The sequence below is a fragment of the Schistocerca nitens genome, chromosome 8 (assembly GCF_023898315.1).
Source record: "Schistocerca nitens isolate TAMUIC-IGC-003100 chromosome 8, iqSchNite1.1, whole genome shotgun sequence".
Classification (NCBI taxonomy): domain Eukaryota; kingdom Metazoa; phylum Arthropoda; class Insecta; order Orthoptera; family Acrididae; genus Schistocerca; species Schistocerca nitens.
In genome coordinates this window covers 345,373,998-345,398,848 of record NC_064621.1, presented here as the reverse complement: position 1 = coordinate 345,398,848, position 24,851 = coordinate 345,373,998, and the positions used below count along the sequence as shown (strand labels likewise).

The 24,851-nt window shown below is 39.7% G+C and overlaps 1 protein-coding gene across 1 annotated transcript in view; it reads right to left on the bottom strand.

Annotated features, from left to right (window-relative positions):
- LOC126199556 (nose resistant to fluoxetine protein 6-like) overlaps positions 1-24,851 on the bottom strand; it is a 296,567-nt gene that overhangs the window by 107,719 nt on the left and 163,997 nt on the right. Inside the window, exon 6 of the mRNA XM_049936478.1 lies at positions 14,317-14,649. Within this exon, the coding sequence (XP_049792435.1) occupies positions 14,317-14,649 (333 nt within the window). The remainder of the gene's footprint in view (positions 1-14,316; positions 14,650-24,851) is intronic.

Below are 24,851 nucleotides of genomic sequence, written 5' to 3'. Positions count from 1 at the left end.
GATTTCGATTTATTTTCAAACTCACGTCACTTCATGGCATGTGGATTTACTTATGTTAGTTTCGATAGCGTGCGGTCCTGGCATGAAGTATGAGATGCTATGAGCCTTGCTTGGTCTGATAGGAAGCTGAGGAATTTTATTTAGTGTTACTAAGGGGTTAGCTTAAGTCGTCAACCACTTCGTCTGATTACTGTATCTCAACAGTTATTGAGTTCGTAATCATGTAGTTTTTTTTCGTGCCTGTAGGACAAAATAGATAATGTGAAGTTAAGCGGTAATATTTAGTCTCGGGAACTCAGCCACAGAACAACACACATCCGAATTTTTAAAATTCTTATTTCCATTACCACACGTCTTTCTTTGTCTTACTACGATGCAAGTGCTTTTATTTTGTATATTTCATAGAGCTTTGAGCACGGAGAGTCTCACTGCTTAACTGAGATGCTGCCAGAATCATTGCGAAAAAATTTGAGGTATGAATTAATAATCCAGTAACCACTCTGCATCTGTTCAAGCTAGTTTCGCCTCTCTGTCTGTCTGGATGATTTGATTACGGTTATTGAACGGCTCTCTATCAAAAGATTGGGGTGTGAGAAAGCTGTATTCGATCTTTCTTTTGTTTTTCAGGTTTCATTATCTCAATAACTAAAAACACAACCGTTACGGGATCAATTCGTTGTCGCTCTGTCTGCCCGTCTGTTAAACACACTTTTTTCAGGAATAGGTAAAGGTATCAAGCTGAAATTTATCTCACCTATTAAACTCTAAGGGCCATTGGCTGTGTAAACTGTTTAAGTTTCTCAGTGAATGCAATAAAAAAATATGGTCATTTATGTCACGTATTTTGATATTCGTAAACTCACTCTTCAAAACCTGTAGAGTACTTTTCGTTGATCTAGACTGATCAAAGGTAAGGTTTCGCAGGACAAGTAAAGGAAAAAGATCAGCAAATTGTTAAGTTGTAATTATATCACATAACTTTTTTCCTTGCCATTTGTTGTCCTTCTGTCCGCTCATCTGTTGAGACCACTGTTTTTCAAGGTTGGAAAGAAGTACCACTATGAAATTTACGTCAAATGCTAAGATCTGTGGTCCTGTCCTGGAATAAAAGAAGTTAAGCCTCTAAAGCCATGTAATCAAAATATACGGCAATTTATGTAACGAATATTTATACCAATAAACTCATTCATCAAAACCTATGGGCGAACTGTTTATATATACAGAGGGGTCCAAAAAAATGTATCCACTGTTTAAAAGTCCATAACTTGCGAACTAATTAACGGAGTTGTCTCATTTTTGGTGAAAGTCCAACTTAAACATATCACTGTAGGTGTTCGAAATGGTCACCATTAACATCCACACACAAACGGTGCCGCCGAACTGCAGCACGAACTACTGGCTGCAGCATGTTCAGTTGGATATTTGCACATGAATGTACGACGGATTCTCGAAGTTCATCCAATGTGCGTGGCTTTTGTCGATAAACGACGTCCTTTAGTGTTCCCCACAGGTAAAAGTCCAGAGGAGTTAGGTCTGGGGACGTGGTGGATACTCCACAGCACCTCTACGGCCTATCCATCTTTCTGGTAGATTTTTGTCGAGATACTCCCTAACACGATTTTGGTAGTGGGCTGGGGCACCATCTAGTTGAAGGTAAACTCTTCCGTCTCCACACAAGTCTTGGATGGCAGGTAAAATTGATGTCTGAAGCTTCTGAAGCTCATAGAATGTAAGCCTTGCGCCAGCGCCCGCCGGTGTGGCCGAGCGGTTCTAGGCGCTTCAGTCTGCAACCGCGCGACCGCTACGGTCGCGGGTTCGAATCCTGCCTCGGGCATGGGTGTGTGTGACGTCCTTAGGTTAGTTAGGTTTAAGTAGTTCTACGTTCTAGGGGACTGATGACCTCATATGTTAAGTCCCATATTGCTCAGAGCCATTTTTTGAACCTTCTGCCAGCCATGTTTACTCGAGTAACTAGGTGCAACTAAGAACAAATCACTGAATATGTGGCGACTGTCACCTGACAAATCAAAACAATGCAATACAACACTTGTGTGGCGATTTCCGGAACTACAAACTATTACATTACCAAAGATGAGACAACTCCGTCAGTTAGTTTGCAGTTATGGACTTTTAAACAGTGGATAGATTTTTTTGGACCCCCTGTACAATTAAATATGTACGGAATACTCAGAGTGCGAGCCCTGCTCGCACTTGTGCCGTCTCTTTACACTATCATGTCGCTTATCCTTTGATTCCTACAGTTAGCTCAGTTTAAGTTCATACAACTGTAACCACCCCACAACATATTCTATAATAACTATTTTTATTATTAATGGAGCCACAGCTAAGTGTGACCTTCCCACAGAAATTTTAAAAACAATATTTATTAGAAATGGAGCCACAGCTAAGTGTGAACTCCCCACAAGAATATTAATGGCAAAGACAATTAAATGAAAGCTCGCTATCTGACTCAAGTACAAGTTCCCATTAAATAATGAACGCTAATCCCATGATAATGAAACTGTAATGATAACCTAAACTCAATTCAACCGAAAAGTCGGTGTTTGCCCTGTGCGAAACGAGAATAAATTTCTTACCTTAGTGAAACTGCATGTCAAAATTCTGCTCTTATTGTTCTCTGGCGGTTGCATGAAAAGCATTGGAAGTACCTTTTTAAAAAATCTTTGTTAAAAGGAAATGGAAGGAAATTTGAATGATTGTCTCTAAAATTGGTTTTAACTCAAAATTATTATTGGGGGCGATTTTTGAAAGTTAAATTACAATGACTGTTCGTTACATTATCTGATGAGCGCAAAGCTGCATGATTATTTATTTAAATAAAATTATACCTCGTCCTGAATCTCGACCATTGCGATGCCGACGCCCGCCGACTGCTCTCCGCTACTCCTAGCAACCGACTCCAAGCACTACTGAGGAATGACTACTGCAGACTACTACTGCAGACTGACTGACTGCTCGCTACTGCGAGTCGAGCGCAACTGCTCTGGTCAGAGATTCTACAATGTCTCAGCATCGCTGCCGCACAACATACGTGTTTCATAACCCTCCACTGGGGGGGCAAAAATTTGGCAGCGATGGTGAGTCATTTGGACTTGCCATCGTAACAAATTTTTCTTTTAATTAATTAACATTTACAAAATATTTAGATGTATCACATGAATTAAATGTTGTGCACATGCACCGATTACAAAATATTACAGACAAGACAAAATATAAGTACAAAACAAATCAGGAAAGATGTATATACAAATTATTTGACAGATAACAAAGTGTACACACACTGAAAAATTCTTTAGCAGTTTCATAACAGGCAAAAAAAAAAAAAAAAAAATATCATGTTGACAAGTGTCATGAGTGCACATGCACTGCAGTGGAGAACATATCAGTAAAAGACGAAATGTATATACAAGAGTAACAAATGACATAAATCATAAAAGGTATACAGAATGAACACAAATCATATCGAAAATTGAGAAGAGTGCACAGGCACTGTAGTTCAGTTGAAAACATATTCACATAAGTGCACATGCACTGAAAACTTTTGAACATTTTTATAACAAATAAACGCAAGAGTAGAAAAATCATCAAATCACAAAAAGTATATACAATATAGATGACAAGAGTGCACACATACTGCAAATCAAAAATCATGTCGACAAGTGACACAAGTGTACTCGCACTAGAGTTCAACAAATCGAGAAAAAATGTATATGCCATGAACATAAATGGTGTTAGTAAAAAAATGATTTTCACTATTAGGATAGGAAAAGAAGGATTGCATCATGGTTGTAGCACTTTAGTTTGCACATAGCTGCACTGAAAGTCCATATCTTTCCACAGAATCACAACTAAGTGATACAATCTGCAGTTCCGTTCCCAGAAGTATTTATCAGCGTATCAAGACAGTGAAACGTCGTAGTAGTATTCCATACTATCATTTGGCAGTATACCAGGTACACCAAACAGTGGGACCAGAATAACGTCTTCATCGCTTACGGTGGTGGACAGCATGTCGTGTCAACACCACGCTCTTAAGAGGCGGCACACAGTGCTCCATAACAAAGTCTTGATTAGTGATTACATAAGTAGTTTCTTCGCCTACAGTGGTGGACAGCATGTCGTGTCAACACCACGCTTTTAAGAGGCACACCAACGTAGAATTAGTGCAAAAACCAAATATAGTGCTCCATGATAATGAGGATGGACAAGACAAATGGATGTTACAATAATTTCAGGTAGTTAGGTCAGAAGGTGAAGGACATTAACTAACACACAAGTCTTGATTAGTGATTACATAAGTAGTTTGCGGTATCCATACTCTAGTCATTGAACATTTCTGTACCATGAATGTAGTATTACAGAAAAATGTTCATTAATTAATTTAAAGACAAGAGTGGTAATCAATCGCCATCAAGTATTGAGTATTACAAAACATTTTTCCTCATTCAAATAACATATTTACAAGTAACTATTAACATTCAGTGGCCTAGCAACTTTCGATTAGTACAAAATATTTATCATCATTCAGTATTAATATGGGAAGTCATCATTGAAAACACTAACAAAACGTTAAGTTACATTAATTATTGGCACTCAGTGGCCTAGCAACTATTGAATAGTATAAAACATTATTCATCATTCAGTATTCTTCATATCATTAAGAAATCATTATTAGAAAAATCAGTTAATTACAGTCATAGCATTAATAATCATGGGCATAATAAGTAATTACATTAATTATGGGCACTCAGTGGCCAGCAAGTATTGAATAGTATAAAACATTATTCATCATTCAGTATTATTCATATCATTAAGAAATCATTATTAGAAAAATCAGTTAATTACAGTCATAGCATTAATAAGCATGGGCATTATAAGTTACATTAATTATGGGCACTCAGTGGCCAGCAAGTATTGAATAGTACAAAACATTAGTCATCATTCAGTATTCTTCATATCATTAAGAAATCATTATTAAAAATCAGTTAATTACAGTCATAGCATTAATAAGCATGGGCATTATAAGTTACATTAATTATGGGCACTCAGTGGCCAGCAAGTACTGAATAGTACAAAACATTAGTAGCATTAATAAGCATGGGCATAATAAGTACTCTCATTACAATAGATAGTGGCAATTATGTTTAGGTATTATTAAGAAGTCATTATTCAAGTGACATACTATTCAGAGCTGATCAGTGTTATTCAGAATTATCATAAACTAGTGACATTATCTGGGACTGTTAATACATTTTGTTTTTTTTTTTTTTTTTTTGCTAGCAATGCATTGCTTTGGGTAATTATAAGGGAAAGCAAGAAGAAATAAGAGAAAAAATTGCTTCTAGGTTGTTCCTATAAATGAAAAGATTGTGTAACGTCATTCGTCATGAGTCAGCTGTAGCAAGGTTATCACATTTATAAATGATAGACACAAGTGGGTAAGAAAAATGCAAGTACTAGAACAGGTATAATAAGTAACAAGTTTAGTAACTATCATAAAAAGCTTCTCCTGAAAGAAAAATACAAAATGGATTATTGAACTGAAAGAAGAAACGCAGACTATGCTGAAAAGTAGTGAACTTCGAATTAACAGGTAGTGAAATGTGTATAAAAAATGTGTTCCATAGCTGTCCTTTCCAAAACCTTCAGTCATCCTACTACGCAATATAACACCTGCTGTCAAAGTAAACTGCAACAAATACTTAAATAACTACATAGCATAAATACATAACTTCAACATTATCCTCATCTGTAAAGAAAAACTTCATTATTCATATCATCATAACTCCATCATTATCATCACCTGTAAACAGAAACTTCATTATTCATAGTACCATATTCTTCATCATTGTTCATTATCAGCATTCATTATCATCTGCAAAAATCATTTCATTATTCATCACACAACTATTCCTAATCCCTAGCATATTTCATCACTTAAAACTAAAATGTGTAGTTCTGTCTGACAGCTTGCATCAATCGCTTTGTATTCTGAAAGAAAAAATTAGTTAAGACTGCTATTCTGCGATGTGTATAATATATTCTGGTTAATGCTTGTTAATTCTGATCCATTTACTCGTCCTCATTAGCTTATTGCATCTTCTTTCGTTTATTCCATAGGTGAAATTCCCACTTCTGTTTAATTCATTTCCTGTACGCATCATTTATTTCTGAAATTGATGAACAAAGATTAATGTCTTGCATTTAAATCATATACCCATTAAATAGTGACTGGTTAATGGTGACTCAATTAAGCATACAACATAACATGACAGAAAACGTAATATCTCAAAGCACAGACAGTGTTTAAAGGCAAAAAGTGTACAGAGAATATCGTAATGCAGCAGCAAAAAAGGAAAATGTAAAACAGTCACGATGTTGAGATATCACAAGGCAAAATGTCAAAGTCAAATGGTGTGTGTTATACCTTAGCTAGTTCACAGTGCATACAAACAAAACATAAAAACAATCGTACATACATAAGAAAGACAAAATGTGACATTCGTTGTGTTCAGCTTATATGTAGTGTAGTTAATAGATGCGATAATTAAAGACTTCAATGGAGAGAGAATTTGATAAAATTAATGCGTCATTATAGAGAATTGCATAATTATTCATAAAATGCGTAAGTTCAACTGAAAAAATGCACGGTCTAGTGTGTAACGACAAGAAGAGCGACCTGCTAACCTTACCTTGCCGGGCACTTGCCAAGAAAAAATACGATAATCATCAATAGGTAGTCACATAAATGTAATTGCATAAGTGGTCACTAAATGTGTAAGTTCATCTGAAAAAATGTGCACGGTCTGATGTGTAACGACAAGAAAAGCGACCTGCTAACCTTACCTTGCCGGGCACTTGCCAAGAAAAAATACGATAATCATCAGTAATTAGTCATGTGAATATAATTGCATAAGTGGTCATAAAATGTGTAAATGGCCTCATAGCATGTTACATCGTAAAGTGGTTTCATTCGATAAAGGGTTTAATGTTTGACACATGATGGTTGCCTTTCGATTTTCTGGTTCTCAGAGTTTCGACGTGTACAACATTGGGGTGAGGAATGCTGCGAATCCGATATGGACCTGCGTATAGAAGTTCAAATTTACTGCACTTACCTTTTAATTTGCTGGATAAATAGTGTGTACGTACTAATATCTTCTGTCCAACGTGAAAGTCTCGGTGTCTACAAACCTGTTTTTGCTGTCTTCTCCGGCGCTCTGCGGCACGTTTGATGTTGTTCAGCGCAATGTCAATTATTTCGTGGTGTCGTAGTCGACGAGATGTAGGAAATGTTACTAATTCTTTGATTTTGTTGGGTGGTTCAACGTTTTTCAGTATAACAGACGGAGGTAGCATAGTGGATTCATTTGGAATGGAATTAATTACATCTTGAAATGAGTGTACGTGTGTGTCCCAATTAACATGTCTTTTGTGGCAGTATATTCTACACAGTTTACCAATTTCTTTCATTAGTCGTTCACAAGGGTTCGAAGAGGCGTGGTACTTGGATATATAAATCGGAGAAATGTTTCTAGCTCGTAACATGCGTGTCCATATAGCAGAACGAAATTGTGATCCATTGTCAGAAATTACTTTCTTCACATGCCCTACATGAAATAAGAAATGCTTTACAAATGCTTTCGAAACAGTTTTAGCAGTAGCTTTGCGTAACGGAGTGAAGATAACAAATTTTGAAGTGAGTTCAACAGCGACAAAGATGTAGCAAAAACCTCTGTTAGTTCTCGGAATTGGACCAAAAATGTCTACTGCGGCCATATGTCTTAATTTAACAGGTATAATGGGATATAATGGAGGAATGTGTGAAGTGGTGTCTGACTTAGCTTTCTGGCAAATTTTACATGACGCTAAAACTCGTCGTATACGTTTTTCCATGTTTGAAAAATAACAGTTCTGTCTCAGTATCAGAAAACATTTTCTAGCTCCGTAATGTGCGTAGCTTAAATGAGTGTACCAGATTAATTTGTTAACCAGTTCGTCAGGAATGCATAATAACCAATTGTTGCTGTCTGGATGAGAGCGGCGAAACAGAATGTCATTGCGTACAGTGTAGTGGTTTCTAATCGTAACATTATTCTTATCTTGCCAAAGGTGTTTAATTTCTTTCCACACATTGTCTTTGCTTTGCTCTTTTGCTATATCCTGTAATGATGATGAAATAAAATTTTCAAATGCAACTTGCTGAATGAACATGACACTGAAATTTGCTTTGCAGAAGTTGGTTGCTACGTCTTGCTGATTGTTGCTGAGAGAACGAGAAAGTGCGTCTGCTATAACATTTTGTGTGCCGGGAATGTGAACAATCGTAAAATTAAATTCCTGCAAATAAAGTTTCCATCTACTTAACCTGTCGTGAGTGAATTTAGCCGAAAGTAAGAATTGAATAGCTCTGTGATCTGTGTAAACGGTGGTATATCTGCCATAAACAAAGTGCCTAAATCTCGTAAAAGCCCATACAACACATAATGTTTCTAGTTCAGTAACGGAATAATTTCGTTCAGCAGGTGACAAAATGCGGCTTGCAAATGCGATGTTTTTAATTACTATTGAGCCATGTTCTTCAATTTCCTGAAAAATGTGTACGCCTAAAGCTGTGTTGGAACTGTCGGTGGCAATAGAAAAATTTCTAGTAAGGTCTGGGTGCGATAAAAGTGGAGCATTCAACAAAGCATGTTTCAGGTTCACGAATTCAGAGTGTGCTTGCTTATCCCATGACCAAATAGTGTTTTTACCTGTTAATTGGCATAATCTAGGCGTGTCTAAAGCAGAGTGATGAATAAATTTACGAAAAAAGTTAATTAAGCCCAAAAAACTGCGTAATTGTTTCTTCGTCGTAGGAACAGTAATGTCACGTAGAGCTTGAAGTTTTTCTGGATCAGGCGCAATGCCTTCTGCTGAAATTACGTGTCCAAGAAATTTTATAGAAGTTTTACCAAAATGCGATTTACTGAGGTTAACTGTAAGTCCTTGTGCATGGAAAGTTTGCAATAGTCGTTCTAAAATCAGATTATGTTCAGACCAGTTAGCTTCTGCGATAAGAATGTCGTCTACGTACGTCGTAATTCTGTCTTTCAGTTCTGTCGGAAGTATTGTGTTCAAACCGCGAATAAAAGCTGCAGAGGAAATAGTTAACCCGAATGGTAATTTGCAAAACTGATAACAGTCACCAAAACAGAGAAATGCTGTGTACTTTCTACAATTCGGATGAAGTTGAACTTGCCAAAATCCCGATTTCAGATCTAATGTGGAATAAATAGCTGTACCGTGAAATTTCTGTAGCAGTTCTTCTAAAGTCTGTGGTCGATCTGTTTCATTAATAATTATGTCATTGATGTGACGTGAATCAAGTACAAGGCGAAGTGACCCATCTTTTTTCTTAACAATATGTAGCGGGTTTATGTACGGGCTAACTGCTGGTTCAATAATTCCTTGATCGAGCATATCCTGCAATTCTTTTTTAACTTGTTCTCTGTGGATATATGGAATGGGATAATGCTTTGCTTTAAATGTGTCGTGCTGTTTGACTTGAAATTCATACATAAAGCCGGACATAGTACCAGGAATGTTGTCGAAAACTGGAGCTTGCTGTAAAAGAATTTTGTGTAATTGCGTTCGTTCATCGTCTGTATTTGCACTGCTTTGTTTAACCTTATCGGAAATCATCTGCATTACGTCGTAGTCAGTTTCGTCTGGAGTATTATAGTTGTGTACGTACGTATCCGTGAACAATGTGGGATTACAGTCTATGTTACGCGATACTGAAATGACCTCTGTGCGGTTAATTGTTTCCTCTTCTGTCGATAATGAGTGCTGAAACTCTAAAGCTAATTGTACATTTTCGTCTTTCAACATTAAATAAGAATTTTGAAAATCAACCACTGCGTCGTGTTGTACGAGAAAGTTCATGCCTAAAATAACGTCTGTTGTCAATAAGGGAACAATCCAAAAATTTGAATGAAAAGTATGACCTCCAATACAAAATGATAAATGCGTCTGTAATTTTACATCCACTCCTTTACTCGATACTGCTCCTTTCACTTTGGTTTTGCCTAAAGGTAATGTGGGATAGGTTTTCTCTTTGTTGCACTCATTAAAAGTCTCCTCATTTATTACTGACATAGGTGATCCGGAATCAATTACTGCTGAAAATTTCGATGAACCAATTTTAATTTCGATGACAGGATGTGAAATGGTTTTCTGAACAACTGGTTTTTCCTGCAAAAGAGTGTCTCTGATGTCGTCAAACGTAATTACATTCTCGTAAACAGCATTTTGCGTGTCAAAACTAGTGCTTGTGTTATTGGAAGATGCGTCCTGTACGGTATCTAGTCAGATTCTATCTGACGTGTTATTATTTTCTGGATGATGTTGTGGCATTTCTACAATTTGAACAGTTCTATTACTTCTTCCAGACGTATTACGCTCTGGATGATACCTACTGTCGGGTTCATTTACTAGAATATGTTGTTGCTGATGATTTTGTTGCGGGTAGGATCGACTGTTGTTAGATGTACGCTGAAAATTGTCGTCATTATTTTTACGTCTATCGTAATAGTCATTCCTATACGGTGCATTGCGATAGGAATTGAAAAACTGTCTTCTCTGTACATAGTTATTTCCTTGCTGCCGTGCGTTACAATTTGTTGTAGCTGGGACTATACGTGCACGCGGCGAAACATTAAAGCTTGTACATTACATTGTTGGTCAGGAATGCTAAGCGGTTGACTTTCATGCTGTTGTGGTGGAAAACGTCTATTGTTACCAAAAATGTGGTTGCTGTTACTGCTAATTTTACATATACTGATGATTACGATTTTTATGTTATTAAAATTACGGCGGTAGTTGTCATTACGGGAGTGCCTACTGAATATTGTCACATTCAGTAAAAATTGTCATATCCGGTGTTCAGTACATATTCTTAATTCTAGGTAGAGCAAAAGTTAAAGAGCTGTTTTGATAGATATAAAGGATAGTAGAAGAGAAGGCAGCAGTGCAGAAAACTAAAGATGAAACAGCACTACTACAGCTCGGGGCCCTATGCTCGCTACGGCACATATTCATTAAAGTGTAATGAATCCCCTGAGGTCAATTACGCACTGCAAATAAATTTTAGCTTTTGCGTTGCAGGCAATAGCGGTAAAAATCCAATAGCAAATTGCTGTATCCATGCTAATTGCAGTTTTTGTAAAATAGGCAATGTTGATGAAAATACAAAAATAAATTGTCGTATCCAGTTCAAAGCCAGCTTCTGCATTACAGGTAATAATGGTGAAAGTACAAAAATAAATCGACGTAACCAGTTCAAATCGTGTACCTGTGCTCTGTCATTATTAAATTCCTTAGATTTTCTTACAAATGCAAATTGCTCATAATCTACGTTCTCGTCACTGATTTTAAGAATACGTTCAGGTTTGTGTGAGAATCTGTTTCTCTGTGTCATTTCTGAATTTAAGTCCCGTACTCTCTGTTGATTACCCAAGTTATACGCGCTGCGTGAGTCTGGCAAATGTTCGAAAAATGGCGTCTGCTGTGATGCGTTATTAACTGAAATACTTTTCATTTCTGTTACTTCCTGTTGTAAACTAGACAACTTTCTGCGCAACATGTTATTAGACGAATCAATTTCATTAATTGTCTGCTGTAAATTTTGAAATTCAGGTGTTTGATTAAACGAAACCGGTGAAGTATCATCTGATTTATTGTCATTAGTAGTTTCGATGACGTCAATACGACTGGCCAATTCATCACATTTTTCAGTCAGTATTTTTACCTGATCATCGGTTTTAGTGTCATTGTCATTAATCTGGTTTTGCAATTTACGTGTAGTTTCGTTCAGTTTTTTAACATCAGCTTTCACAACATCGGAATCCTGTATTAGTTCTAATTGTTCGAGTCTATCGGTCACTGTTTGAAAATCTGTTATGTATGTGTCTGTTTTCGATTTCAGATCAGAAATTTCGTCACGTAATTCTGTGTTTGACTGTTCGAATGTATTAATTTCGTCGGACACTGTGGCAATATTATTGTCTACATATGTTTTTGCCTTCGCAAACATTTTGCGTTTGTCTTCCTGTCTCTGAGCAGTGATTGTTTCCATTACTTGACGTTTTACTTTATTTTGATCATCAATAAATTTACGAAAACGCGTATCACTGTTTTGTATGTGAACACTAAGACGTTCGTTAATTTGAGAGTTCTGTTGTTCGAATTTCGCGTCAATCTTTGCATCTACTGTGCGCGAAAGTTCTGCTGTCATTGCTTTAAATTCGTCGCGTAATTGTGTAGCTTTTTCAGAGCATTGTTTAGCGACTCCGTTAATTTCGTCTCTGAGTGTTTCTGTTGCAGCTGTTTGCAATTCCCTTAATTCCTGAGCAACAGACTTAATTTCTTCGCTACTTTTTCGTGAACAAGCCTCAATTTCCTCGCGTAACTGTTCCTTAGTGTCATGACATTGTGCGGCAACGGCCCTAATTTGTTCACTTAGCTGTCTGGAATTGTTGTCTAATTTTTCATTTAAGTGTTGTTTGAGATTTTCGTCATTGTTGTCTAATTTTTCACTCTGTTTGTCAAATTTTTCATTAAACTGTTTAGTCATTTGTAGCAACAATGCCATAATTGGATCCGCCACAGAATTAGTATTTCTATTCTCTGTGCTGTTTAATGGTGGATCTGGAATTTTCTCGCTTTCTGTAACCAATTGGTTATTCTGAGATTTACAAAAAGGTTTATCAGTCGGATGTACACTGTCAGACACTATTTTGGAATTAAATAGATCCGTCGCACTTTCAGTACACTGATCATTTTCATTAGACAAATTTGTCTGTTCCTCACGTGAATTTAGTAAACCGGTTGTGTTAGGCTGGGCAGCGCTCATTACAATAGAGCGTCCCGCGTCATTGATTGTCGTCAAATCAACATAGGACATAACCGAGTTCGTTTGTTCATCATTAAGACAAAAGTCATCATTAGTGATTGGAACGCACTGACTGTTAGTGAACACAGCATTGTCATCATTACACTGCATGTCACTAGTACTATTGGTCACGTTGTTTAAGTCGGTAATTTCGTTCATGATACCTCGCGATACACTATTCACAGTCTTTCGCGGCATTTTCACAATAGTCACAATTAATCACAAAACAAATAAGCACAATGCAAAATCAACACACAAATACAACAGAGCAACGAATTGCCGTTGACCTGTAGAAAGAAAGTCACAAGATTAGTAAAAGCGTTGCGCCAAATCCTAATTATATCTAAGCAATAAGAGCAGATATCTGACTTTTTTCTCAAAAGATTCTCAACGAAATACGATCCTGGACCGGGTGTCGCCAAGTGTAACCACCCCACAACATATTCTATAATAACTATTTTTATTATTAATGGAGCCACAGCTAAGTGTGACCTTCCCACAGAAATTTTAAAAACAATATTTATTAGAAATGGAGCCACAGCTAAGTGTGAACTCCCCACAAGAATATTAATGGCAAAGACAATTAAATGAAAGCTCGCTATCTGACTCAAGTACAAGTTCCCATTAAATAATGAACGCTAATCCCATGATAATGAAACTGTAATGATAACCTAAACTCAATTCAACCGAAAAGTCGGTGTTTGCCCTGTGCGAAACGAGAATAAATTTCTTACCTTAGTGAAACTGCATGTCAAAATTCTGCTCTTATTGTTCTCTGGCGGTTGCATGAAAAGCATTGGAAGTACCTTTTTAAAAAATCTTTGTTAAAAGGAAATGGAAGGAAATTTGAATGATTGTCTCTAAAATTGGTTTTAACTCAAAATTATTATTGGGGGCGATTTTTGAAAGTTAAATTACAATGACTGTTCGTTACATTATCTGATGAGCGCAAAGCTGCATGATTATTTATTTAAATAAAATTATACCTCGTCCTGAATCTCGACCATTGCGATGCCGACGCCCGCCGACTGCTCTCCGCTACTCCTAGCAACCGACTCCAAGCACTACTGAGGAATGACTACTGCAGACTACTACTGCAGACTGACTGACTGCTCGCTACTGCGAGTCGAGCGCAACTGCTCTGGTCAGAGATTCTACAATGTCTCAGCATCGCTGCCGCACAACATACGTGTTTCACAACCTATCATACATGGAGGTGCTGCAAAACATTTTTCTGAGGAGATTTTAGCTTCCGACACGATTCCATATCGAAATCTGGCTAGGCTTTGCAGTATTCAGAATCGTGTTAGATTGTGAAAAAGCATCGCGCTCACGCATAAAGCGAGCTACGAAGCCCTTACCTTCTCCTGAATACTCTGGTAGTTGTTGACGTAGAGCAAGTTGCGCCACCAGCCGCGCGAGCAGTGGTAGCTGGCGGACCCCGCCACCTCAGGCCACAGCGGACCAGCGGCTAGGCGGGGCAGCACCGTCGCGTAGAGCCACATCACGGCGGCGTAGGGCGGCGTCAGGCGCAGATAGCGGTGCAGGTAGAAGCCGAGCAGGCCGAAGGGCCGGCCGCGGGCGCGCTCCCTCAGGAAGGTGAAGCTCAGCAGCAGGCCGCTGGCCACGAAGAACGTGTTCACCGCCAGGTTGCCGCCGTTCGCAATCGGAATGCGCGTCCAGTCGTACATCATCTGTAGACGAACAAAAACTTCCATCACCTGTCTGTTTTATTCTTTCTAATTTGTAACTGACGATGTCGTTGGGTCAACATGTGAGCACGTAGGGATATTCATAAATTAACCTCCAATCGGCTATTAAAAACAAGCAAATGTTTGTAGCTTCACGACACTGTGTGGTTGGAAACTTTGAATGTCACATTGCGGCAGTCAGCTCTCTGTCAGTGTGTAAGAAGCAAGCATCTGAAACGAAGGCTGTTATTCTGAGCTCATACATAATGAAATATCACTGACAGAATGATCCGCTCCATGGCAGCCAGCATGAATTCTAAAAACATCGAGAGTGTGAAACTCAACTGATACTTTTCTCATATGACTTACTGAAAGCCATGGATCGAGGCAGTCAAGTACGTCTCGATTTTTGAAAAGCACTCAGTACCACGTCTACACTTGTTATCCATAGTATGACTGTATGGGGTGTCAAGGGAAAATTTGAATTGATTGAAATTCTTGGTAGGGAGGACGCTACAAGTTATCTTGCGTGGAGATTCGTCGACAGATGTTGAAGTTGTTCCGGTTGTGTCCCAGAGAAATGTGTGCGGACTCGTGTTTATCATGTATTATATTAATAAAAAACTAAACTAAACTCCTCCCGAACAGGCCACCAGCCGGCCGCGGTGGCCGTGCGGTTCTAGGCACTCCAGTCCGGAGCCGCACTGCTGCTACGGTCGCAGGTTCGAATCCTGCTTCGGGCATGGGTGTGTGATGTCCTTAGGTTAGTTAGGTTTAAGTAGTTCTAAGTTCTAGGGGACTTATGACCACAGCAGTTGAGTCCCATAGTGCTCAGAGCCATTTGAACCATTTTGAAAATTGCTACATCCCGAAGATGAAGTGCTACAGACGCGAAATTTAACCGACAGGAAGAAGATGCTGTGATATGCAAATGATTAGCTTTTCAGAGCATTCACACAACACTGGCGCCCGTGGTGACGCCTACAACGTGCTCACATGAGGAAAGTTTCCAACTGATTTCTCATACACAAACAGCAGTTGACTGGCGTTGCCTGGTGACACGTTGTTGTGATGCCTCGTGTAAGGAGGAGAAATGCGTACCATCACGTTTCCGACGTTGATAAAGGTCGGATTGTAGCCTATTGCGATTGCGGTTTATCGTAGCGCGACATTGCTGCTCGCGAGGGTCGTGATCCAATGACTGTTAGCAGAATATGGAATCGGTGGGTTCAGGAGGGTAATACGGAACGCCGTGCTGGATCCCAACGCCCTAGTATCACTAGCAGTCGATATGACAGGCATCTTATCCGCATGGCTGTAACGGATCGTGCAGCCACGTCTCGATCCCTGAGTCAACAGATGGGGACGTTTGCAAGACAACAATCATCTGCACGAACAATTCGACGACGTTTGCAGCAGCTTGGACTATCAGCTCGGAGACCATGGCTGCGGTTACCCTTGACGCTGCATCACAGACAGGAGGGTCTGCGATGGTGTACTCAACGACGAACCTGGGTGCACGAATGGCAAAATGTCATTTTTTCGGATGAATCCAGGTTCTGTTTACAGCATCATGATGGTCGCATCCGTGTTTGGCGACATCGCGGTGAACGCACATTTGAAGCGTGTATTCGTCATCGCCATACTGGCGTATCACCCGGCGTGATGGTATGGGGTGCCATTGGTTACACGTCTCGGTCACCTCTTGTTCGCATTGACGGCACTTTGAACAGTGGACGCTACATTCCAGATGTGTTACGACCCGTGGCTCTGCCCTTCATTCGATCCCATCGAAACCCTACATTTCAGCAGAATAATGCACGACCGCATGTTGCAGGTCCTGTACGGGCCTTTCTGGAAACAGAATATGTTCGACTGCTGCCCTGGCCAGCACATTCTCAGATCTCTCACCAACTGAAAAGGTCTGGTCAATGGTGGCCAAGCAACTGGTTCGTCACAATACGCCAGTCACTACTCTTGATGAACTGTGGTATCGTGTTGAAGCTGCAGCTGTACCTGTACACGCCATCAAAGCTCTGTTTGACTAAATGCTCAGGGGTATCAAGGCTGTTATTACGGCCAGAGGTGGTTGTTCTGGGCACTGATTTCTCAGGATCTATGCACCCAAATTGCGTGAAAATGTAATCACATGTCACAATTCTAGTATAATATATTTGTCCAATGAATACCCGTTTATCATCTGCATTTCTTCTTGGCATACTAATTTTAATGGCCAGTAGTGTACCTGTGTGTAACATTTTGTAGGGATATGAAAAGAAATGATCAGGTAGGCCCAGTAATAGATATAGAAAATCGCAGACTTCGATTTATTGGTAGAACACTAGGAAAATACAATCAGTCTACAAAGACGTTTGTTTACAAGTAACTCGTGCGACCTGTTATGGAATACTGCTGAAGTGTGTGGGACTCATATCAGACTTAACTAGAAGGGGATATTGAAAGTATACACAGACGGGCTGCATGAATGAATGCAGGTATGGTTGACCCATGGGAGACTCACTAAATAGAAAGTGAATAAAATGAACTGGAAGGCTCTTGAAGACAGACGTAAACAATCTCGAGAAAGCCTACTCACAATGTATCAGTTAGCTTTAATTGACGCTGCAAGAATATATTGAACTACAACCCTCCAAGTATTGCTCCCGTAGGGATCATTAGGACAAGGTTCGATTAAATGCAACATGTACGGAGGCAAATAGAGCAATCGTTTTTCCTGCACTTCTTACGTGAATGGAATGGTGAACATCCTAAATAACTGGACAATGAAATTTACCCTCTTTCATGCACTTCACAATGGTTTGTAACGTATAAACTTGGACGTAGATGTTACTTTGCTTCCCGCCCGTTGCGAGATATGAGCCATACGGGTCGCTTCGACCTCTCGATTGCCCGCTGTGAGGCCATCTTGGCGCGAGTGCACCTCTTTGGCGCGACTGGGAGCTTCCAAGCAGTAAGGGAAGCAGTAAGGGATCGGAAGAAAAACCGAGGCGTCAAGGAAGTGGCCACGGAGCGTTGTCCTGTTAGTTGGAGAAGCCGTAAGCCTGTTGCCTCAGGTGCGTGTTTTGGACTGCATGCAGAGTTGTATGTAAGAAACGTGACAGTGTCTGAGTCGCATACGCTGTTTGTGCCTGCCAGGCCTTGTTTCTGGAAGTACACTGATGACCGCTGCCCACTGCGACGTTGGATGCCCTCTGGTGACGTTGCGGGCGCGTGACGCGGTAACCAAAGTATGTAAGCGGAGCTGACACGGTTGATGGATCATCGTAGCGAAGGTATGGGCTGCAAATTGGGATATCCATTGAGATAAGCGACCTTGACAGAGGGCAGATTATTATTGCGCAGGGCCTGTGAACGACTAACTCGGAAACGGCGAAGCTGGTCGAATGTTCACGTGCTATTGTCGTGAGAATCTACAGAAAGACGTCGAAGGACAGTAAAACTACCACTAGGCGCTAAATGGTTGGACGTCCACGGCTCTTGCTTGCGTGCTCTGTAAAGAAGGATAGACGGTGATCGGTGGCACCTCTGCCGAAAGAGGACAATGCTGGTGCACGCACAAGTGTTTCGGAGCAAATAGTTCATCGTACATTGTTGAACATGGAGCTCCACAGCAGACCACCCCTACGTGCTCACATGTTGACCCAAAGACATCGTCAATTATAATTGCAGTGGTTATGGGGCCATCGGGATTCGACTGTCGATCATTGGAAAGGAGTCGGATCTTTGATTGAATTAGATTTTTGCTACATTAGGTCGCTGGTCGTATCCACAAACACCGTCCTTGAGGTGAAGGTGGCTCGAAACCTGCAACGCGCCACGGATGAAGGTTGGTGGGAGCAGTATTATGCTATGGGGGGCATTTTCCTGTGCTTTCATGGGACCTGTGGTAGTAATTGAAGACACGCTGATAGCTGTGAACCATCTTCATCTCTTAACGCTTGATGTCTTCCACGGCGATGTAATCCTTCAGTAGTATAACTGTGCATGTCTCGGATCCAGAACTGTGCTACATTTGTTTGAGGACCATTATAATGAACTCACGTTGATGTCTCGGCGACCAAATTCGCCTATGAACTTCATCTGGGTCGCTGTCGGACGCCATCGCCTCCTACGCAGAACAGCGTCCCGTTATTTACGTGAATTACATGTTCTGTGTGTAGACATCTAACGCCACATACCTGCATAAACCTACCGACAAACTGTCGGATCTCCGATATGCAAAATAAGTGACGTGTGTCGTTCAAATATGGACAAACAAGCTATTAAGCAGATGGTCATAATGTTTTGATTCATCAGTGTAAGTTTATGAGGGACAACCTGAAGAAAAATCTCAATGAATTAAAACTTTGACCATCTACATGAATCTTGCGGTCGCTGAATTATGTGGAGTTGTTGTGTGCCTGGCGGCAAGGCGCTCTAGCACAACAGGTCAAAGTCTATCCCCAATCTAAATTGTACTATTCCCGAGACAATAGGTGAGTTTTAATTACTATTCTGCTTGTTCAGTTGGTATTGTGGTACAGCCCATAACGGCCATCTTATTGTGGGTTTTTGTAAGTCCTGAAATTTAAAAATCTTTCCTTGTTAATTGTGTAAGCAATATTACGTAAGTATACAGATGAAGCCTTCTGGCCGCTTGCTATTGCATATCGTGGGTTCATGGATGCCAGTAAACTAAGACCTGAATATAAGAATGCTGCTTGTGGTCTGCTACTTACCCTTACCTAGCAGCCATTAACTGCACGCCAAGTTATTATAGTTGCCTATTAGTAGAAACAATTTCCTGAAAATTCCCCCAAGCTGTACTTATAATTTTGATGCTGGTTGACGAAATATTTAGGCCACCTATTTAAGCCCATTAGCGCCTGTTATGTTATGAAATGATGTTTTGAATTTTTTTATTAATACTTGAGTCAATTTTACTGTGGCTACTGACAAGTCTTAATAGACATTCTGCAGGATTAGACCTTGCCTGTTGATCCTGGTCGCTTTGCGCTGAAACCTCTCTCTGAGACCTCTTCCAGCGTTGTATTGTTTTGTGTGTTACTCGGCCTGTAATTGCGTAATCTAATTTTAGTTTTAGTTTTTTTATAGATTTCGGCTGTGTTCTGTCTGATCTGTGCAGTCGTTAACTTACTTTGCTGCATGTACTTGTCTGTAGTTTCCGGGCTTTGCGTCGGCGTCCCACCTGACTGCAACTTTGCTGTGGATTCATATGGAGCCTTGGCCAACTAAGCAATCTGCTGAAACATTCTAGTATTTTGCATCTTATTTAATGTTGTTAATTTTAGTAAAGGCTGCTTTAGCAAGATACGTCATTCAGTTGTTTTTTAATAGCTAAACGTTTTAGTTGTTGATGTAACTAGCAACTGATTTAAACAAAAATTTCTAAGATTCTGTATTTTGTTTGCTTTTACATTTGTTAATGCCATTAACTTACTGAATAATTTAATTTCAAGTAGAAGCTTCCATCCTTTACGAGAAATGATCCAAAGACCAGTAGTAAGATTTTCTTGCGATAATTCGTCCCTGAATCTTACTGACTCAGTAAGCTGCAGTGGTTTAATGTCTTGTCACATTATGCTGCATGTTTTATTAAATAAAGTGTTGTATTTGTTTGAACTGTCAATGATGTTGTTACCCTCTTGGCTCTGCCAATCCATCCCAGAGCCGAGCGTGCTGATACTAATGAGGTTTGTTAAAGGAATGCAAGATACATTCTGTTATTCGTTTCCTGCGAGGAGAAGGAGTCGATGCCGTCAACATTCGACGTCGATGGTGTCGTGTGCGTGGAGATGGGCTGAAGAGTGACGGTGTTGTGAGAGAGTTATTCAGAAAACTGAGTGCTCGTTGCAGAGACGAACGTGATGGAACTGGTCAAGAAAGACATTCAGATGTGACAAATGAACTTACGTCACATGCTGGCAAAATAGTGAGTGTGAGACATTGGTTCACAATTGCCGAAAGTTCTGGATTTGTGACTCATAGAGAGGATAGGTTATCCTATGTTTCGTGCACGGGAAATATGAAAATATATAATTGATACAAATATGTATGCCCCAAGGAAAGAATCAATATCGTTAAAACAATTCCGGTTGTACTGCCATAACACCATAAAAATGTTGAAAATACTAAAATACACCAACATTTCTTCCGAACTGCAGCAGCCTACCTCAGGGTCATGGGGTACTCTACCACAACTCGGTTTATTTTAGCGTTTAAGTATTTTATAAGATGATGTGGCGGTTTATCCAGAAGCCTTTTAATGGGTATATAATCGATGATCACAAAGTACGAAAGAAGGACTTTGTACTTGACATTCCTTGGGTGTCACTATGAAGACGAGGAATAATTTCTGAACAGAATCATGACTGGGGATGAGACACGGGCATGAACTACGGAACAGTTGGAACAGTGAAAGCACACCCATTCTTCCAATAATCCCGAAAAATTCAGTCAGATGCTGTCAAGCCGCAAAATGACGGTAACATTTCATTTTGGGACCAGAAAGGAATTTTGACAACAGATTTCATGAGAGTAGCATGTGAGAACGCTGTGATATCATATGTTTATAGTGAGGCTCTTACAAAACTACGTTGATAAATCAAAAACAAACGGGACGGGATGATAACTGGATGTATCATTCTCCTTCACAACCATATGCGACCACTTATTGAGAATCAAATGAAAAAATAACTGTGACTTCTTGCCTGGGAGATTTTTATATATAGTCCAAACTTTGCCACCAAACGACAGTTATCTCGTTCCGAAGGCGGTGGTCTGGCTTGCTAGGCAGCACTTGACAACTAACATAAGCTCAAGGAAGGTCCCAACAGTTGGCTGAAGCACCAGGTGACACCATTCTTTGATGAAAGGATAAGGAAACTGGTGCCACTGTAAGATAAATGTTTGAATTTGGATGGCGACTATCTGGAGAAGTACTGTAAGTACAGGCTGCATATAAAATATTTTTATTTGTTTACTTCCTTTCTTAATGACCAAGCGAATGTTAATTTATAAGTAACCCATTTATTTAAGGCGGTTGTTACCACTGTCACACAGTAAAATGAAATAGGCAGAGGTAAGTGGTTAGCTAATCATACAACACAGACATGAACCAACCACTTTGCGACACATTTAAGTCTCCTAGCTAATGTTTCAGGGGTGTGTGGAGGGCTCCGATAGTTCACAGAAGTTTGTAATACGCACTAAACTCGTCCTGATGTTGAGTAAACAAGTGGTCGAAAGTACTATTGCTGTGGTTGTTATTGCACAGCCAGCATTGTTGCGAGAATTCCCTACTCCCCCTATGGCATCAATTATGATGTTATGCATTGTTGGCAGATTTCCCTGTAATCTCACATATCTCTGATAAAGGCTAATTTCCCTAAGTATTAGATGGTGGGAAATCCCAATATTGGTGGGAAATTCAAATTATCTTGCGATTTTCACACTTCTCTGCTGTCAGTGTGGCGGTAAGGTTTTTTCGTAAGTGTAAAATGGCGGGAAATTAAAAAATGCAATATGGGACATAATATTATCGATTGAAAATCCAAGACAACAGACCTAGAGGTACTAGCACATCATATATAATGTCAGAACTGAAAGTGGTTGACGTAGCAAACCTGTCACAGGCTCTGTGACATCAATATTTAAGATGGCGACCCAAAATAGTAGTCCTGGAAATACTAGCACAGCCTCTGTGATGTCTGAATTCAAGACGTCCTTCCAAGATTGCTCACATGGAGATACCACAACATCTGTGAAGTTGGAAGTGAAGATTATGGACTTGGGGACACTGGCATAGCCTCTATGACAGACATCAGGATACAAAATGGCTGATGTAGGGGCACTACCACTGGCTCTATGTTCTCAGTATCAAAATGACAATTCAAGGTTGTGGACATATGGATACTGGCACAGACTCTGTCATGCTAGAATCCAAGATGGTGATCCAAGATGGCGGCCATGGGGATATTGGCACACCCTCTAATACGTCAGAACCTGAGATGGTAGAAGTGGATATCCTACCACAATTACACCACCAAACCTTTGATGTCAGAGTTTAAACATTTGTCACTCAAAGTTTGAGACCAAAGAGCTAACGTATAACTACAAAACTATGCAACACAAATGGCATAACTTATATTTAGAGTAGTTGAATTTTAATACCATAGGAGTGGGGAAAATCAATTATGTTTTAATATCCCACCATTTTAAACTTAACACAGGTCACCTGGCAACTATGCAAGTTGTTCCAGTATTCGCCAGTTCCATCATCTTGAATTTTATACTTAGCATATGTGATCTGACAACCATGCAGGCCATGCCAGAATCCAACAAGTCTACCAACTTGGAGTCTGGGGTTTTTGAGGGTGCCAACAATCCCACACATAAAATATTGTGGTCAATTATTAATTTAACAATTAAACCTCACCCTCTCATGCCACAGTTTAAACATTTGTCACTCAAAGTTTGAAACCCAATAGCTAACTTGTAGTTACAAGACTGTGTACACTTGCCACTTTTCACATGGTCTATAATGTTAGAGTGGTTCTGGGGGTGGTTGCAGTACATCACAACAGCATACTATCTGTGGGAATCGGAACTTTACCCTCCACTTCGTGTTAACCTATCAAATTGGCAGCAAATGTCATGCAGTAACTGTGTGTGGTTCTCTGTTGGCACTCTCCAACTGCTAGTGGTGATGTGGTGACCCTCCATTGGTTTGGCAGTTGAAGGCCACTGCGATCCCAACACCCCAGCAGTGTGACTCAGGCTCACAGTCTGGCCCTACAGCTGTGGCAGCTGTGTGGGTGAATCTGGGTGCATTTAGTGAGATACTCGATCTGAGGTGGTGGAGATAGTTGGAAAGGGGATCTTCTTGGTGTGGTATTTATTTAAATAATAAATATGCAAGTGTGTATATATTCTGAACCTAGCCTTCTACACACAATAGTGACACAGCAGCTATGATGGAAGCCACCCCATTCTGCTGCAACTTGCATTAATCGTGCATCAAGCACATCTGAGAATGAAACACTTTTATAGTTATTTATAAGTCGAATCATTCCACCAAAAACATCGCAAATACGTGTAATGAAAAAGGATGACTTTCTTAGAAGGGGAGAGCTCATTAAGAGAGTTCCATGAGACATTTAAGAGCAAAAACTCTGATATCACATGTGACATAGTGGAGCCATATAGAGGAGCTGGATGCTGAGCAAAGACAGTAGTGAGCCACTGGTTCTTAAACAAACATCTCTGTTGGCTGCTGAATTGGTTCACTAGATAGCCTTGGAGGTAATTAGATTGCACACCTGCACAGCGCCCTCTACCAGCACTTCGCAGGTAATGCCATCGCCAGATGCAGGTATCTGATGACTTTGCTGCTGGTCCGTCTGCAGTTTAGGAAGACATAAAAACAATTCAGAGGGGTGTAGACATTCTTTTCGCATTGTACAGAAGAACGCATTTATTATTCTTGGGCTAAAGTATCATTCCTTGATGATTAATATTTTTTAGAAGTTTACACTGGATTTCCAAGTCAGATGTCGAAATATCGCGAGTAAAGCAGAATCGTTTGTATAGAAATCCAAAAGCAGGTGAGATTTACGGTCCGTTCTTGAAAACTAAGAATGACTGCTTAATAGCTTTTCAGTAAACCTTGCAGCATCAATTCTGTGTTACACAAGATAAGAACATTACTGATAGCATTGACTGGTCTCCAGTTTGACACATAAAACATAGAATACACTGTGTAACGCGTAGTATTTTCCAATGAGATGAATTTTACGAAGTCAAAGAACAGTTCCATGATAACTGTGAAAGATTTTTATGATCAGAGTCCTTTGATGGGATTGAGACTTCTATTTGATAAAAAGCTATGTTTTTGTCGAGTTCACATGGCAGATGCATATGTAAAACATTCAGGACTGTTTTATAACCTTACATGATCGGAATTTCCGCCTTATGTCAGACATGATGATGTGAGAGAGTAGTACTTCATTTCTACTGATGATGACTAGAAAAATTCGTACACAGTATTGGAAGAATCTCGCCACTTTATGTTAATGACTAAAAATCGCTACAGCTATGAAATTAAATGAATAGGTTTAAATCCATTGTCTTTGCAAGGATACCAGATATGACAGAGAAGATTCTTTTCGGAGTTTTACGCATAT